The 19,026-nt window shown below is 35.8% G+C and overlaps 2 protein-coding genes across 4 annotated transcripts in view; both read left to right on the top strand.

Annotated features, from left to right (window-relative positions):
* Positions 1-19,026, top strand: part of METTL15 (methyltransferase 15, mitochondrial 12S rRNA N4-cytidine) — a 218,887-nt gene that overhangs the window by 68,388 nt on the left and 131,473 nt on the right. For all 3 annotated transcript variants that reach the window (XM_079786927.1, XM_079786926.1, XM_079786925.1), the window contains exon 3: positions 8,663-8,799. In XM_079786927.1, the coding sequence (XP_079643053.1) occupies positions 8,663-8,799 (137 nt within the window). The remainder of the gene's footprint in view (positions 1-8,662; positions 8,800-19,026) is intronic.
* On the top strand, positions 6,219-8,419 carry LOC307109964 (intraflagellar transport protein 25 homolog). Its single transcript, XM_079788963.1, has one exon. The coding sequence runs from the start codon at positions 7,413-7,415 to the stop codon at positions 7,620-7,622; it is 210 nt and encodes a 69-aa protein (XP_079645089.1). The 5' UTR covers positions 6,219-7,412; the 3' UTR covers positions 7,623-8,419.

The raw sequence follows: 19,026 nt of genomic DNA, 5'->3' as shown, positions 1-19,026 counted from the left end.
GATAGAATTTAAGCTATAAGATGAAATGCTTGCAGAATTTAGGAGAATGAGTCAGTAACATCATACTCTTGATAAAATGGGAAAAGAGATAAATTTATTGCAATGCATTGTTTTGTTTGCGATATAACTTTTATGCTCGTTTTAGATTTTTTTCCTTTTATATAAACCCATGTAATAGTTACAAATTAAACAAAATAAGCACGTAGCAGGCAGATACTCAACAGACCTTGACAAGGGAGTAATAAATGGGTTTCGTAGATTAAAATGTTTGCTCAGGATGTTAGCTGACTATAAGGTTGATGACTTTCTATGTTCACAGTTATATGTTCTAATTTATTTCAGGTCTACAAATGCATCAGTGTGACAAATGTCTCCTTGTCAATAGATTAGGCAGAAAAGATAAGTAAAGCCTGAGAGAAGTCATTGATATAGTCCTGAGTGATTCAGTACACAGTGATAGAACAATAACTTGCCTTAGCATTATAAACATTTCAGTGATTATAAAACAGATATCTCTAGTAAGCTTTTTGTCAAAATATTCATTTTATCATATCATCATCATATATATCATATCATGTTTGAATAACTATCTGCCTCTGCTAACATTTGCCTCAGCAATTACATCAAAGCCCCTTTAACACCCCCCACCTCCGCCTTTGGTAAATGTGTACCAGGTTCATAGTATTTAGGGTATAATAATACCAAAGGTGGCATAATATAATGTGTATATATTATGAGTATTATTTATTTTAGTGCCTATTATGTAACAATGCTTTTTATTAATATGAGATTTTAAACACAAAATTAGAACTTAATGTTCTTGAAACATTTTTGGAAACCAAACTTTTTGCTCCCACTATAGATTAATGGTATAACATTTGTGGATTTCAATTTTTTAAACTATTATTCTTTTCAAAATCTTTGCTCAGTAATGTCCCTCACTTCACTGTTTCAGGTTTACTACAAAGCGTTATTTCATTCCCACATGAAAATTTTAAACCTCTTTGCTCTCCCTATCAAGCTGCCTGTGTCTTCTCATACTTTTAGTTTTCTCTCTTCTGGAATAAGAAGTTGTTTCTTGTCCCTTCTAACACTATCTGGGACATGGGAGAGGGGGGTGGGTTGGCAGGGCAGTGTGAAGGGGAGAGAAAAGAAATGCCTATCTTATTTATATCTTTATCTCTAATCTTACCACCAATTCATGTTTTCCTAAATAAATTGCTTGAATATACTCATCTGTAAAATGGGATTATTTTATCTATCATACAGGCTATTATATGAGTTACTAGAGGCCCGGTGCACAAATTTGTGGACTGGTGGGGTCCAGCCGGCCTGCCTGATGGGGGCATTCGGGGGTGGACCAGCGAGGGCAAGGGTCTGTGGGCATTCTGGTCATTCTGTCATTTGGTCAATTTGCATATTACCCTTTTATTATATAGGATAGTGTGATGGCACATAATAATTGCACAATAAATGGTATCTTCTTTGTCACCCAGATAGCATGCTTTACGATTATTTTTTATTTCTCTCACTTCTCCACTCAACACATTTAATTAGTCTATTCTACCTATATAAGAAAAAGCAAGGTAGTACATATTCAGGAGACAGAATTGTTGTTAAAGTCTGCCTCCACCATTTATTAGCTGTGCTTCTGACAATTTATCTAATCCTCTCTAAACCTACCCTTTCTCCTCTGTAAAGTAGTAATAAAATAGTAACGCACCTCAGAGTGTGGTTTTGAGAATCACATTCAATTAACTGTGCACATGTATGTGTGTGCATATGTGTGTGTGTTTATTACTGTTCATAAAATGAATGAATGATGCAGATAAAATGTTAGCATTACGTTTGATGTGAAATAAGCATTCAGTAAATGTATCCTACATTGTTATTATCATTGCTCACCATTCAGGTTGCCAGTTCAGGCCTCTGTGTCCTCTTACTTGAGTGCTCTACACCAGGTCACCTCTGTGTTTTCACACCCTGCCATCTGTCTAACACTGTGGGCGGTTAAATTATTTTTGTACTTAAGAAAAAAAGTCCTAGAAGCTGTATATTATCTAGCAAATAGGCTGCCAATTACTCATCCTGGCCTTTTAGGACTGCTACAATTGGACTTCACACTATCATTCCAGCATTATTTCCTAGTTTGTCTATCTCACAGGGCTACAATGAGGATTAAAATAGGGAGCATATCACAAGAAATAGCACAATATCTGGCACATAGAAAATTGTTAATTTATCCCTGTTTGTCTTTTCTCCTTTCCACTGTCTTATTTAAATAAATCCTGGATTTCAGTCCAACTGGCTCTCCCTATACAATGAAATATCCTTTCCTATTCCTATGCCTTTGCTAAGATTTAAGTCTGCTTTTATTTACTTATTTATTCACCAGCTACTTATTGACTGTATTCTATGTGTCATGTATTTTTTTTTTGGCAGCAGGGACACATGTTTAGGGCATCTTCTAGAGGAGTATTTTAGAAAGAAAGAGCTGTGCATTAAAGATCCTAAGACCTCCAGACTGAAGTGAAAATAGGGGCCATGTCTATTTTGGCTTACTATTTCCAACTCTTAGAGCAATGGACAGAGTATGAGTCTCTTAATTATTTGAGAATAATGTTTGAGGAAGATAGAATGTTACACAAAAGGACAGAGGCACAAGGCAGTTTGGCATGTTTGATAATTGCACATACTTCTGTGTGGCTAGAGAAAATGTGGTAAAACTCATGTCTGAGAGTAGTGAGAGAGGATGATGGAAAGAGATGCTGTAGCCAGAATATGAAGAATCCATTATGCCTGCAAGTTTGGACTCTGTCATGTAGCTTTGAAAAGCCTGTGAGGGAGTTTAAATAGGATTGTTCCATGCTACAATTTTATTTTAGAAAGGATATACTGTTAGCAGGGTAGCAAGAAGAATTAGAAGTGAGATTACAGGCATGGACATGAGCTGTGAGCCTATTGCAACAGTAAAGCACAGAATGTGGGGACCTGAATTAAAAATGGGATTGGAAAGATTTAAGACCTATTTATATGGTAAAATCAACAGTACTTGGTAACTAGATATGGAGAGTAAAAAGAAAGGATGAGTCCCGAGTTCTGCCCAGCCTGCAAGGCCCAGCTGAATTATAACCTATTTTAATTTATTCACCTCACTACTCGTTAAAATAAATACCTATTTTTTAGTCGTATAAAATGTCATATATGCCTTTCTTATATTGTTGATTTCTTTTTTACTGGTAGTTATTTATTTATGTGCATGTCTAAATTTCCTCACCAAACTGGGAAGGCCCATAACGTAATATCTTTGTTTTACCTCCATATCCTAAGCTATACTGAATGGTCAGTAAATATACAGAGTATTAATTAATGTCATACATTTTATCACCCCCAGGGAAAAAAATCTAGGTTAAGTATATAGTTGAGACATTTTTATATTTCAAAATGAAACCAGTAGTTGCATATAGGTGAAGTTTTAAAATTTTCAAAAGTACTTTAATCCTAAAAATTAAAATGAGTGATTGCCAGAAAAGATTCATTGGAAGAAATTTTAAAGTGAAATCAGACCATATTGTTTCCAAATTCAGATGAGAACTTACTATTAAAAATCTCACACAGATTGGAAATGACTAATCAACATTAGGAAAATGAAATTTGAAGATCTGCCCTCGTACTATTCATGGCTAAAAATGTTTTTGTGTCCAATTGTAGCAGTGTTATTCCAGTGTAAAAGTTTCAGTGATTAGAACTGTTGGATTGGAAAAAATATCATCTAATTATCTAGTCTGTGCAGGATGATCTTGGGCAAATCTCTTGATTTCTGTCAGTCTCTGCTTTCAGTAGCATACTTAGTTAAGTCTTAAAGTCTGTCACATAGGAGAGGTATGAAAGTGTGGTACTAGGTATACTGTAGAAAGGCAGCAATGTACAATAATAGAATTAAACTAGGATTTTTTGTATGAGTTGATCATTTCATAAGGTATATAAATGTCTAATCAATATGTTGTACACCTGAAACTCATATAATATAAGTCAACTATAATTGAAAAATGTTTTAAAAATGATGCAAAGTTCCCATATCTATCTTCATACTAAGAAAAAATACTTTTCAAAGAATAATTTTTTTTATTTCAGTGCAATTATATAATTTCAGTGGGGGAGTATTATGAGATGAAGTAGGAAGTGCACAGGAGCTAGGTTTTAGTATTAGCTTTGCCCTCAACTAGCTATCAGCTACCCTCCTCAGGCCTTGGTCTCCTCATAAGTAAGATGAGGGGGTGGAATAAATAGTCTGTTATATCGTTTTGAGCTCTGAAATTCTGTCTGTACCTTGTCCATATCAGATCCACAGCTATAGCTCAACTATGCAAGTGTGACTCATCCTGGTAGAACCCAGTCGTTTCTGTGGTATTTAGAAGACCATTGGGGATAAAATGTCATTTAATTGTATTTGCTTAAAAGAGCTAACCTAAAATAATAAATGTCCATTTTCCTATTTCAAATGTAAAGGAGAGCTGATCAGCAAATAAAAATGTGATTCTATAGAGTTAGTTATATGACACTATTAATTACAGATCACTATTAGTGAGTGTTCTGGAAAAGTTCTGTTCATTAATGAATTTGTAATATTAGGACTACATTGATGTTAAATGACTCAAAAGTTGGACATATTGCAATTGTTTTACATGGTTCTATGGTAATAAGTCTTATATCTTGAAGAACATTTCTGAATTCATAAGCACAAATGAGTGTTGCTATCTTTATCATAATTACCATGGAGGCTGATTGTTTATTTCATATATCATCACTAAATATATACTAAGCACCTACTATAGTACACTGAATCTACTGTATTTAATTGGTGGCAAAGTTAGAGAATTATAGTTAGGAGTCCACTCTTTTAAATGCTAGTTTATTTTAAAAAAATCATCTTCATTTTGATTCTGAGCCTCAACTACCTGTGCTGAGAAGCCATCAGTTTCAATTATCTCCTCCCTCCCCCTCCACACACATGCCATCCAGAACTATGCAGAAGCCCTGTATCTTGTCACTAGCCAATTACCACACTTAGTTTTCTCTGAGATGCCTTTTGTTCTAACCTTTGCAGATCCTATGGGATCAAAAAGGGTCATGGAAATCTCTGGTAGTACTGGGTCCATTCTCACTCAGTTCATTATCCAGCCAGCTGCTTAAACAGGGGTACATTTTATCCCCATTTCTTAGATGAAGCAATTGAAACTCAGAGAGTTAAAATGATTTGATCAGGGTCATACAGGCGATAAATGAAATTACCAGAGTAAACTGTTGGTATCAAATATGGGTTTGGCTTTTTAGATAAATTATATCAGGTAATTTCAAATAAGGAGTTTCATATATGTTTGGCACATAAGATATACATCTGAACATATGTATAGATAAGACACAGAGAGGATTATTTTCAAACATTCAGATTTATTTATTTTCATAGATTTATTATGAAAAAAATATGTCCAGTCTTCTTATTTTATTATTAACTTGTATAAATTTTTAAAAAAGTGGTCTTATGTCAAATTAATGACCAAAAGAAGAGAAAACAAATTGGCTCCCTTTTCAATTGTAGTGCTGAGTGATTCACTATTATATTTGATGAGCAATGTATATTACAATTTTAAAAATGAAAATTGATGGCTCCAGTCACCTGTTAACCCAAGGCATATGATGGGGTTCACTTGTAGTTTCATAAATCCCCATTTGTCTCCCACTTTTTGTTTTGTGTTACACTTGACTGGAAATAATAGATTTTTTTTTCCTACAGAAACATCCTTGATTGTTAGTACATCTCCAAGGGCATAATCATGATATATTAAAAAATAATCATGTAAATTATAATCATCTCACCCACATTTTCCAGAATATTCTTAATGATGAGGATTTTTTCCTTTTAAATATTGATTGGGACTTTTCCTGGCTTGAGATAAAGTAATCATATGCAAATTATTTTATTTGATATACTCTTAGTTTAAATCCAGACTTAAAGCAAGACTTGATATTGGGCCATAGCAAGAAAATAGTTTACAGTTTTGCCTGGGAAGTTAATTTATTTAATTTATGCTAACCCCCTACCAAATTTACAAGTGGGATTAAAGTATGGTGGGAGACTTTTATCTACTTGTAGATGCATAAAGCAAGTATGCAGAGTGGGAAAGGAAATTATTTGATTTTGATATTTAAATGTGTAATCCTAGCAACCATATAAATAATAAGACTTAGGATTGGTTTAAAGTTACTTTTTAAGATGATGAAAAATGGGTGTCTCCGTGCCTTTTGTACTCACAGTAATAGAAGTGCAAGGTTGTTATATTAACACATTTATGTTAAAAGGCAGTGCTTGTACATTTTTACCACATGAACATCACTTGTATTTTACATCCGTCCTCTCCTCAGTTTTGATCAGAAGATTTCCTCCACATTATTCTTCAAATAGAAGTCTAACTTTTCTGAGGATTTGATCAGAGGCTGGGACTCAGCATGGTAGCGAGTATCGAAAAATCAAAGCATAATTGTTCTTTGTTTCTGACAAAGAAATAAGTTACTGCATTTAAGGCAGGGAAATATTCAAATCTATTACAAGAATTTCTCTTCTTGGACTTTAAAAAAGTTCTATGTTTTAAATATTTTTAATGGTCTGGTTGATAGTGTCTGTATTTGTCATAGTATTCAATATTATTATTGATGGAATTGTTTTTATTTTCACAGTATCAGTGAAGCTTATAGAAAAGGCACGTTAATCTGAGAGCATAACTTTGAGGGGATGTGCTGACGGTGTCTTTACTTCCAAACCAACTAACTTGTTTATTCATATGTTTCTTGTGGTCCAGGTCTGGTTTTTGCTTACCTCTGACCCATTTTCTTTACTTTTTTTTTTAATAATATATTTTTATTGATTTCAGAGAGGAAGGGAGAGAGAGATAGAAACATCAATGATTAGAGAGAATCATTGATCAGCTGCCTCCTGCATGCCCTGCACTGGGGATCAAGTCTGCAACCTGGACATGTGCCCTGACCGGGAATCGAACCATGAACTCCTTGTTCATGAGTCGATGCTCAACCACTGAGCTGCGCTGGCCGGGCTGACCCATATTCTTTATGGCCTGGCCAAGTAAAATAGCCAGGGAGTAGATTCAGATCCAATTAACTTTATTTTATAACTAGAATGATCCTAGCATTTAAAGATCTGCACTCCATACATTATGTCCTGAGAAAATTATTACTGGCATGTCTTTCAGTCTCAAAAGAATCTTGGTTTGGAAGAGAAATTGTGGGGGAATTCCGTGGAGGCCCAGGCCGATACAGCTTTTCCAGTCACTTTGCATCTATATATTAGTTTTTGCCCTGTCACCACCAGATCAAGGAGGAGGGTTAAACAGTTTAAGATGAGAAAAGTTGATCTCTGTTTGAGCTCTGAAGGGACTGAAGTGATTTTAGCTACATCGAGTGATGAAAAACATCCTGCTGAAAATATAATTGATGGGAATCCAGAAACATTTTGGACCACCACAGGAATGTTTCCCCAGGAGTTCATTGTTTGTTTTCACAAACGTGTAAGAATTGAAAGGCTTGTAATCCAAAGTTACTTTATATGAACCTTGCGAATTGAAAAGCGCACATCTAAGGAGCCAGACAGTTTTGAGGAGTGGATTGAAAGAGATCTAGTACACACAGAGGGGCAGCTTCAAAATGAAGAAATTATGGCACATGATGGCCATGCCACTTACTTGAGATTCATTATTACATCGGCCTTTGATCATTTTGCATCTGTGTATAGCATTTCTGCAGAGGGAATGGCAGTCTCAAATCTTTCTTAATAATTATAACAAAATGCTTTTGTATGTTTTTTAACCATGTATTTATTTTAAAATAAAGTTGCCACTGATGTACTTTATTAAAGGGATTTGCATCAAATAAAAAAAAAAGAGAGAAATTGTGTGTTACCTTACAAATTAGTTAGATATTGCTGATATCTTTTGTCTAGACCCTTTTCTTTCTAATTCCTGGGGCAATCTAAAGGCACTGGAATTTTAAATGACTTACCCAAAGATACACAGCTGCTTAGTGGCAAAGCTAGAATTTACCCCAAGCATTTTGACTTAAGCTTTGGGCTTTTTTCCAAATCATATTTGTTAATTTGTCAATTTTACAGGTTAGATTTTTAAATATTTGTCCTATAACCATACTCTTACTGTATTCTTGAATATCTTTATGTTTAATATAAGACATTTAGAGAAATTAAGAAAAAGTGAACCACACTAATTGTAGGGAATCTCCAAATGATGAGAAAGTTTTGGAAATATCATTACCGGCCAGGTGTTGGAAAGCATTAAGCTGGCAGCACACAGCACTGGACAGTTTGACCTTATGGAGTGAAATGTAAATTTGTCATGAATCGGCCAGCCTGTGCCAGAGATTATCATTTTACTGATCCTCTGACCAGTTCTTTTGGACTGATCACTCACGTTTGATCCAGATCTCTTGTATAAGAAATTAAACTCTGGGCAAAAATTATAATTGTTTTTGTATTTGCTATCAGCTCTGAAAATCGTTATATGCTGCTAGAAATTAAGGTAGCTAACAAGAATAAATTTTATTCAAGCTAAGTGGTAAATTTTCTTTTTCTGTGTTGTAGATTTTTCTAGATATGACATTTGGTTCAGGAGGACACACAAGAGCCATTCTGCAGAAAGAGCCCGATATTACTCTGTATGCTTTAGACAGAGACCCGACAGCTTATGCAATAGCTGAACAACTTTCAGAATTGTATCCGTAAGTATTACTCTTGTATAATTATTTAATTTGAGAGCTGAGGTTTACAGAGCTTGGTTTACCACCTTGGAATTTCTTCTCCCTTGAATGATGTTATACTTCAATCCACTAAGTCAAGGATGGGGAACATCAGGCCCACAAGCCTTATCATTTAGTCTGGCCCTGCCAAGGCATTAGGGCAGTGATGGCGAACCTCTGACACGCGTGTCAGCACTGACACGCGTAGCCATTTCTGATGACACGCGGCCGCTGAGGTGGCCGCATGCCGAGGATGAAACATTTGCTGCTCCTGAGGATGAAACATTTGCGAAATAATGTTTTTTCCTCAAAGTGACACACTACCCGAGTTATGCTCAGTTTTTTGGCGAAGTTTGACACACCAAGCTCAAAAGGTTGCCCATCACTGCATTAGGGGCAAGTTAATTAAATGTTTGACCAAATATAGAAGGCTAATTTTTAAGTTGACAATGTTGTATGGCCAAAGAAGGGTGTTATAAATATCCAAATGGCCCTTGGCAGAAAAAAGGTTCCCCACCCCTGCAGTATTTCCTGTCCTTTATTCCCCCAAAGAATTAACGTAAATTATGTTTCTAGTAACACTTAAAATAATGATATTATGCATTTATTATATCTGAATTAATAAGAATAAATACAATGACTTTTGGATAAAATTTGATTATATTCTGAAATTCATCCATGAATAATATTTTGACAAATAACCCATAGTTTAAAAAATAATTTTATGAGTTACAATTTCTAAGAATTTAGTGGCATAAATAAGCATGTGATAATTCTGCAAAATTCATAAGGTTACATACATTAATATAATGCAATTTTTTTTTCTGAATGCAATTTGAAATTCACAGGTAAATTTAGAGTTTTCTGTTACTCTGTCAGAATTAGTGAGTTTTCACTATAGAAATTTTTAAAAATATAAAATATTGTTCATGAGTGGTGAAACCATTTTCCTTTAGACCAAAATTTAGAATTAGTGTTATGTACATATGCTATGTTGTTTAAAGGCCACCAGCCTGAAAAACAAAACTGTCTTGGAGTTAAAATGACTATCTCCAAATACTATCTAAAGGGCTATTATCAGGAATGGGGAATTGTTCTCTTGTCTCATGCTCTAGAGATTGGAGTAAAGAGACATGGAATCATCAAACAGACTATGAAACCTCAAAGGGAATGCAGGGGAGGGTGGGTGGGAAGAGATCAACCAATGAACTTATATGCATAACCCATGGATACAGACAATAGGGTGGTGAAGGCCTGGGGTGGGAGGGTATGGTGGCTGGAAGAGGTCAATGGAGGGAAAAGGGGGACATATGTAATATTTTCAACAATAAAGATTAATAAAAATAAAGAAAGAAAGATAAAGAAGAAAATTGATGAGGATATCAAAGTTAAGTTTTGACCTGATGTAAACTAGAGTTTTTAGGAGTTGTAGCTCTTAACAATGAACAGGTCTTTGGTGAAAGAGCGTAAGTATAAGCATGGAAAAGCTTAATCACAGACTGAGGGTAAAAATTGGCTTACTATTTTAGAATAATCTTTTTCAACCTCTTTCAGGTCTCAAACACTTTGCAAATCTATTAGTGTGATTTATTGTCCCAATTAACATGTAAAATATATACATTTTTTGTTTGCAAGATTACATCTGGTTATTTTAATCTCAGGTTATTTTCTTCTAAGAAACAGATGAGGAAGTGATTTAATGGCATGGTACTTTTTCTTTTCTTTTTTTTTTTAATCTTTCACTGTCATTCTTCAGTGTAACTTAGGTGCACCTTCTTTTTTAAAAAAATATATTGATTTTTTACAGAGAGGAAGGGGAAGGGATAGAGAGTTAGAAACATCGATGAGACAGAAACATTGATCAGCTGCCTCCTGCACACCCACTACTGGGGATGTGCCCGCAACCAAGGTACATGCCCTTGACTGGAATCGAACCTGAGACCCTTCAGTCCACAGGCCAACGCTCTATCCACTGAGCCAAACTGGTTAGGGAAGATGCACCTTCTTTAAGACTATCTTGTAGTAGGGCATTCATGTTTGTGAAATATCTTAGGAGTCCACTTGATTGTGACATTAACATTTGTAGAATGAGTGTAGCTCTCCATTGTATTTCACTGTCATAGATAAATAGAATTTTCTTATATCTTATTGTTTCTAAAGGCAATGATTCCTAGTCCAGTTGATCCAAGTAAGTTACTGATATAAAGTATAGCATAGGGGGAATATAGTCAAATCCTATATAATAAAAGCCTAATATGCTAAGTGTCTGACTGTTCGACCAGTCGCTATGACACACACTGACCATTAGGGGGCAGATGCTCTGACTGGTAGGTTAGTTTGCTGCTGGGGTCCGGCCGATCGGAACGGGGCTAGATGGACTGGACACTTAAAATAATGATATTATGCATTTATTATTTCTGAATTAATAAATGAGTATAGCTCTTCATTGTATTTCACTATCATAGATAAATAGAATTTTTATTTATCCTACGGTTCCTATCCAGCCCTGATCATGCACTGGTAGGGTTCCTCGGCCCGGCCTGCACCCTCTCACAATCTGGGACATCTCGGGGGATATTGGAGAGCCGGTTTCGGCCCGATCCCTGTAGGCCAGTTTGAGGGACCTCACTGGTGCATGAATCGGTGCACCGGGCCTCTAGTATTGTTATAACTATATGTTATATCAGATGGGTACTTGAATTACTGGTGGGATCACTTTGTAAATTATATAATTTTCTAACCACTTATTGTACACCTAAAACTAATATAAGATAATATTAAAAGTCAGTTGTGAATGAAAAAAGTAAAAAAATAATTTTCAGATAGAGTCAAAATATATAAAAAAATGAAAATAAAAGCCCCAGAGAAAATTGATGAGGTTATATACACAATCTGAGAGTAAGAAACTTTAAATCAATATTAGAAATTATAAATATGTGAAAATAAATAAAATATCTAACTATATAACATTTTAAAAAATATATGGCAAAAGTAATATTGCAAAATATCAATCAGTTACTAGTAATTAGGAAAAGAAATATTTGTCATTTAGGCAAGTATGTCAAACTTGTGGCCCACAACGAATATTTTTTGCGGCCCAGCCAATATAATGGTATGTAAGAAACGTTTTAATAAAAATTTCGTAACTTAACTTTTACAATATCCTGTTATACATAATTATTAAGAACGAACTACAATGTTTGCTAATGACTGATTACTATAATCGTATTGCATTCATTTCCTTTACGCGTCTTACGCACAGGTGCACCATTTCTCTCCATTAATACTAGCAGCGAATATTTTAGCAGCCGATTGCCAAATCATTAATCTTGGACTGACTTGTTTGGTGTGTGCAACAGGAAGTATGTCGCTTTCGGAGATAAAGAAAAATAGGTTTATTTGTGTTACACTTATTAATTTGTGCAGTTATTCAGTGTCTGGTAAGTTAATGTTCAAGAAAAAATATTAATTTTTATTAAAATGTTCTATTATTTTATGTTAATGATTACTCATTTATTTCAGCCCTTTGTATTCAGCATGTCCCTATCGAAATAAACCTATGTTTCTATGAAAATTGAAGCTTTTGTTTTTTTGCGGCCCACATAAACTTAAATCTTGTTTATTTGGCCCGTGTTAGCCTTTGAGTTTGACATGCTTGATTTAGGGGATAGATAATGTAGGGGAGGAAAACTATAGTTTTCCTATACTCTGCAAAAAAAGACAGATTAAGATGAGAATAGCATTTTAAGTTATTTAATGAGTTTCACCTGACAGGAGAGACTTCATAAGGAAATGAAGACTGCAAGACATGTTTTAACTTGCAGCATTTATAGTATTAGGTTTGATGAAGAGTGGGAAGTTATGGAAAATTATGCAGGACAAAAGGTACGTGCTAAGTGTGTAGTACACTAAGGGAAATAAAGCAAGCCACATTAATTCAGATTTCTTTCCATCCCTTCATCTTCAGAGATAAGGAGGCTTCTTTTCTCTGGGTATAGGGAGGGCGTCTCTCACATGGTGGTTGACCTATTTCAGGGAAAGGTATAAAATTCTTCCTGTATGTGCTGTTTCTCAAATTCCTTCAGTTTAATATATTCAATGTGCCAAGATGCCATATTTTGATGTAGTGTGTCCTGACCCCCATCAATATTATTATATAAGAATTCTTTCAAAATTGATAAGACAACAAAATTCAATTTGAGAAATGGACAAAAAATATAGAAGGGTCATTCACAGAAGATATGGTATAAAAGGATTCTCCACATCAGTAGCAATGATGAGGGAAATGAAATAAAAAATAATGGTATATATAAATACACTTCTCAGACTGGAAGGACATAATTTTGAAAATGAGGATATGGGGAAAAGGATAAGTATCCATTTTTCATAGACATCTTTTAAAATAAAAATAAAATACATAACCTGCTTAGAATCTATTCCATATAAGTAAAAGAATCAATATCTAAGAAAAAAATCCTTAAACTTATTACAGACTCTGTATATGCATTGCTTGTATATATGATCATGGAGAAGTTGAGAAAGAAAGAATTAGTGGTGGGAGTGTGGAGGAGAAAACAATGGTTATAAAACAAACCCAGATAGGGTATGACCATATATTCGATATATGTGTGAAGTAGAAAATTCCAAGCAATGCTACATATTATTTATGAATACCTACATATGTAGTTCTGGTATAAAAATATGTATGAAAAATATACATGAGAAAGAAAAACACAAATTTAGCCAAGGGATAATTTCTAGGGATAATGGATGGTTGGTTGGTTGGTTGGTTGGTTGGTTGGTTGGAAGGATGGGCAGATTGGATAGATTGAATACCTTCTTAAAAATCCATATGTAATTACAACCTATAGTAAAATGCACAATAAAGAAAATATTTTGTCATTTCAATGTGAACATCTTTTGAGGAAATATAATAATTTCTTTATTTCATTTATTTATTTTGCTGTTGTCAAAGAACTTATTCTTCTCCAGAAAAATCTCATGTTCTTTACTCTGTCAAAACTTAAGTCAAAAATAGAAACTAACATTTTCACAGAAAACTAAGCAGTTCATAGGAAGGCTGAATTTTAGGCTAACCCATTTTAGCTCTTTCAGAAAAGATGACATGTCAGATCACCTGTTGTTTAAAAATGGAAACTTTTCCCCATTGCCTCTGAAGAATGTACAAGAGGAAACACGTTTAAATTGGAGCAGTGGGGTGTTGGCTGACTTTTACCACTGTGGAAAATGGATGTTAGAAGACAGTTTTTTAAAAACAATGTTTCTCCTAAATTGAGAAATAATATATGCTTAGTGAATTTAGAGAATATAGCCACATATGAATAAAAAAGTCATAATTCCATCATTTGACTATAATTTTAAGCAGATTATAAAAATGTAATAAGCCATTATTTTCAGTAGTTTATAAAGTAGATGTATTCATTGGGGTAAATTTGTAATATCTAGAAAAATATTGAACTCATAATTTCACCAACTTCATCAGTAGTAATGATTTTATGTATTTAATTCTATCTTCTTAATTGTTAATATTTCATTATACTGTATACTAGAGGCCTGGTGCACGAATTCATGCATGGGTGGGGTCCCTCGGCCTGGCTGGTGATCGGAACCGATCGGGGCCCGCCAGGGATAGAGACCGCAGGATATTGGCAGGCCACGGGAGGTTGGCTGTGGGAGCACACTGACTCCCTGGCCGTCCAGTGGGGAGGGACCGCGGGATGTTGGCAGGCCACAGGAGGTTGGCTTTGGGAGCACACTGACCACCTGGCCATCCAGGGGGGAGGGACCGTGGGAGGTTGGCTGGTCATGGGAGGTTGGCTGTGGGAGCGCACTGACCACCAGGGGCAGCTCCTGCATTGAGATTCTTCCCCCTGGTGGTCAGTGTGTGTCATAGCTACCAGTCGGTCATACGGTCATAACGATTGCTTAGGCTTTTATACACACACACACACACACACACACACACACACACACACTAGTGGCCGAGGGCACGAAATTCATGCATGGGGGGGGTTCCCTCAGCCCAGCCTGCACCCTCTCCAATCGGACATCCCTCACGCAATCTGGGACCACTGGATCCTCACCTGCCTGCCTGCCTGATCGCGTCTAACTGCTCTCTTCTGCCGGCCTGATCACCCCTAACTGCCCTTCCCTGCCGGCCTGATCTCACCCCCAACTGCCCTCCCTTAACGGCCTGATCTTACCCCCAACTGCCCTCCCCTGCCGGCCTGGTCTCGCTCTCAACTGCCCTCCCCTCCCTTCCTGATCTTGCCCCCAACTGCCCTCTTCGGCCAGCCTGATCGCCCCTAACTGCCTCTGCTTTGGCCACCACCACCATGGCTTTGTCTGAAGGAAATCGGACGTCCGGGCAACCGGGTCTAATTAGCATATTACCCTTTTATTAGTATAGCTAGATTATATAGGATAGGATTGCTTAAATGGGCGGGCAGGAGCGTTTTTCAGCAGGAGGAGATGCTCTTGGCAGACAAAAATACATAATCTCTATATCTGGACTGATAGCCAGCCATATGCACTCTACTGCCAAACTGGTCATTAAAAAAAGGAACTGCTTTCTTACACTTTATAACAAACAGCTGTTGCCCTTAAAACCCCTCCTCAGCTCCCACCTTAGGCTCTGCCTTCGCAGTTCACCCAGATTTGGTTCTGATTGGTTGGTTTCTATGCCAGTCAGCGTCAAAAGCTCCGCCTCCTAGTCATCCATTGGCTTCTCGCCATTCACCCATGTTTAGTTCTGATTGGTTAGTTTCTATGCCAATCAGTGTCTCAAAGCCTATCTCTGGACCTGATCAGAGAGGAGGGGCTGATCAGCAGCCCCCAGGGCTGCTGGCGAGGCCTGGAGAGAAGGAGAGACAAGGGCTGATCACCAGCTGCAACAGAGGCTGCGCATCAGACCCTGCTTCTCTCTCCATTCTTCTCTCTGGGCCTGATCCACAGCTTCTTCGGCAATCAGTGCTGTGTCACCACGCCTGCAGCAGCAGCAGTCAGTGACTGTAAGACTGACTTCCAGTGTTTGGTCGTCCGTTCAGTCATTTTGGACATTATGGACCCTGGCTCTTTATATATATATAGATACTCTTTCTTATTTGCACTTTCTTGGATATTTTTTCTTTTTATATGTCTAAAATGTTAGAATATCTAGGCCAACTTTAAGAAACCATTTTGATCAATTGTATTAAACATATAATTAATTTAGAAAGAATTGACATCTTCATTCTTGATCCCAATCCAGAAGCATATATGTCTTTTCATTTATTACAGTGTTGTGTATTACTTATTAATATTTTAATTAAAATAATAAAATACAGAGAAGTAATGAGAAAAGATTAAAATATTTGATAATCATACCACCAATATTAACAGTTTGGTATATATTTTCTTCTAATAATTTTAGTTATATATGTATATGCATTTATGTATATATATTTTTCCCCAAAATTAATTCAATGTATACATCATAAGCACATTCATATTTAATTAAATTATGTAAAAGAATAATTTTCTTGGTTGTAGAGTATTTCCTTTATGTAATTATAAATTTATTAGAATTCTAATTCTAGCAGTCTTATCCATGTTCATGTTAATCTCTTTTAAATCTTCCTATGCTATATTATTTTGGATGTACTTCCTATAAACAACAAATACCAGATGTACTTTGTGTAAACAAATCTGAGTATGTTTTCTGTAAAAGAGTAATTAAATCTGGATATGTTTGCTCTTTCTATGTCACCTTGTTTCATATTTTCTATCTTAGTATTTCATAAAATTTTCTTTGACTTTAAAAAATTTTATCTATTACACATGTATAAATATTTGGTTTTGCCTTTTCTATAACACTTTTGGTGATATATACCTTTTATTTTTTAATTTACTACTGGTTAAGTTATCATTTTTTAAGGTTAAACGTATTTAAACAGTTTTTATTGTTAAGTATGCATAATAAGATAATTTTTTTCATTAACCACCCCCAGGTAAGGAAAGAAATTAACACTAATTTTTATCTTTTTTTTACCCTACTTCTTGGCTTTTAAAATATTATTTTGAATTTTAAAATTAATATCTATAATTGTAATAATTTTAAATTAGCAGTTGCATTGGTTAGCAGTCATACCTAAAATAATTACTTACATTTAAATCATTTCAATGCACCCACTAGCCTTTTTATAATACTACTAGAGGCCCGGTGAATGAATTCGTGCACAGGTGGGGTCCCTCTGGGTGGCCTGCAGGGATTGGGCCAAAACCCGCAGTCCAACACTGCCTGCAGCTCCTACCTGCTGCTCCCGCTCATCCCGGCCCCACTGTGCCTGCCGCGGGCTCATACCCAATCAGTCGCAATCGGGGGTGGCCTGCAGGATCGGGCTAAAACCAGCTCTCAGACAGGGTCCTGGATTGCGAGAGGGCGCAGGCCAGGCTGAGGGACCCCACCGGTGCATGATCAGGGAGGGACCACAGGAGGGCTCCAGAGCGTGTCTGGCCCATCTTGCTCAGTCCTGATGGGTCCGGACCCCAGGAGCAAGCTAACCTACCGGTTGGATCATCTTCCCCCTGGTGGTCAGTGCATGTCATACCAACTGGTTGACCAGTTTACTGTATGCACCCTGGTGGCCAGTGCACATCATAGTGAGCGGTTGAGCAGCCTTAGTATATCATTAGCATATTACGCTTTGATTGATTGTTTGGTTGTTCTGCCGTTTGGTCTATTTGCATATTATACTTTTATTATATAGGACAAGTCACATTTTGAGTTTTTATGTCAGTTGATTACATCTTTAAGTAGTTTTTCTATACATATACAAAAGGGAAATATCTCTGCCTTTATCTGCCTGAAACTGTGTTCCTTATGCTTTCTGACCTGAGCAACAACTTGATTTAGTATAGCATTTTGGGAATTTTATAGCTCTTACTCTTTTTCTTCTTACATGTAGTTTTGTGGAGAAGCCCGAGGCAGCCCAGTTTATTTTTCCTTTCTTGGGTAATCTGTTTCCCCACCAGGCTGCTTCTTTGAACATTTTTGATATTCAAAAATTTCAGTAAGAAATATTACAGGTTGGTCTCTTTTCATTAAATTTTCATGTTCTCTGTGAACAGTGGGTCAGGTCTTTTCTCTACAAAGGAGTTTTTGTGTTAGTTACCCCCACTCTTTTTCTGTTTTCTATCTTATTAGCACTTATTTGTTGGTTGAAGTTGGTATTACCTATGCCGTATGTCCTTTATTTTCTCTTAGTGCTTTCTGCTGCTTTTTACTTTGCCTCAGGATTCCAGAAAATCTCTTCAAGGTTATTCTATATTACATATTTGGTTTTTACAGTTTTGCCTAAATTTTATTTATTAAGTTTACAGTCTTGTTTAAGTTTTATTTCTGCTATTGAGAGTTATCTTTCCTAGCAATCTTATTTGATTCATTGACCTGTTCTTTTCTGCCAGTATCTTTTTATTTTCTTTTGTTCCATCATTTCATTTTTATGCTTTATCTCATAGTCAGTTTTCTTGAAATTTATGGAATCCAAAATAGATGTATTCTAAACTTTTCTCCGTTGTTTTTGTTTTTGTTTTTAGTAATAAATCTTTTTCAAAAGTATGGTTTTACTCTGTATCTTGAGGTCAGAGTTCTCCCTTTTTTGTTTCTCCTTCAGGATCTTTTCATAGGCCCCATCTTGGTTGTGTATTTATGTGTTAGTTTTTGCTATTTGGATAGATTCTCCTTTTACCTGCTCATTGTTCAATCATGTGCGGCTGAAACTTCACTTCAGATTTTAAGCTAGAAAGTTACTTGAGATACACAATCTCTTATTGCAAAATATCTTAGCACTTGGAAATTCTTTTTTAGAATCTTCCAATAGGAGAAGGGTTCTATTTTTCTTTTTCTTTTTATTGGAGAATGCACTTCATAAAAGCTACTACTCTTTTGTATTATTTCTGTGGCTCTTCCAGCCTTCCAATTCTATAGAGATTCTAGAGCAGTGATTTCCAACCAGTGTGCTACAAGAAATTTTAAAACATGCAATAGCTGATTATTTAGTCGGGGCACTGACCTCTTTTCACTTAGATTGTCAAATTTAAAAAAAAAATGACAACAACCAACACAACAATAGCTGTCTGGGGTGAATGAATCAAAATTATACTTTATTTTTTGTCAGATCAGCAAAAAATACATTTTTTGGTGTGCCA

Source organism: Cnephaeus nilssonii (genome assembly GCF_951640355.1).
Source record: "Cnephaeus nilssonii genome assembly, chromosome: 13".
In the NCBI taxonomy this organism is placed as follows: Eukaryota; Metazoa; Chordata; class Mammalia; order Chiroptera; family Vespertilionidae; genus Cnephaeus; species Cnephaeus nilssonii.
The sequence above is the reverse complement of the archived record's forward strand: the minus strand, read 5'-3'. Positions and strand labels throughout refer to the sequence as shown.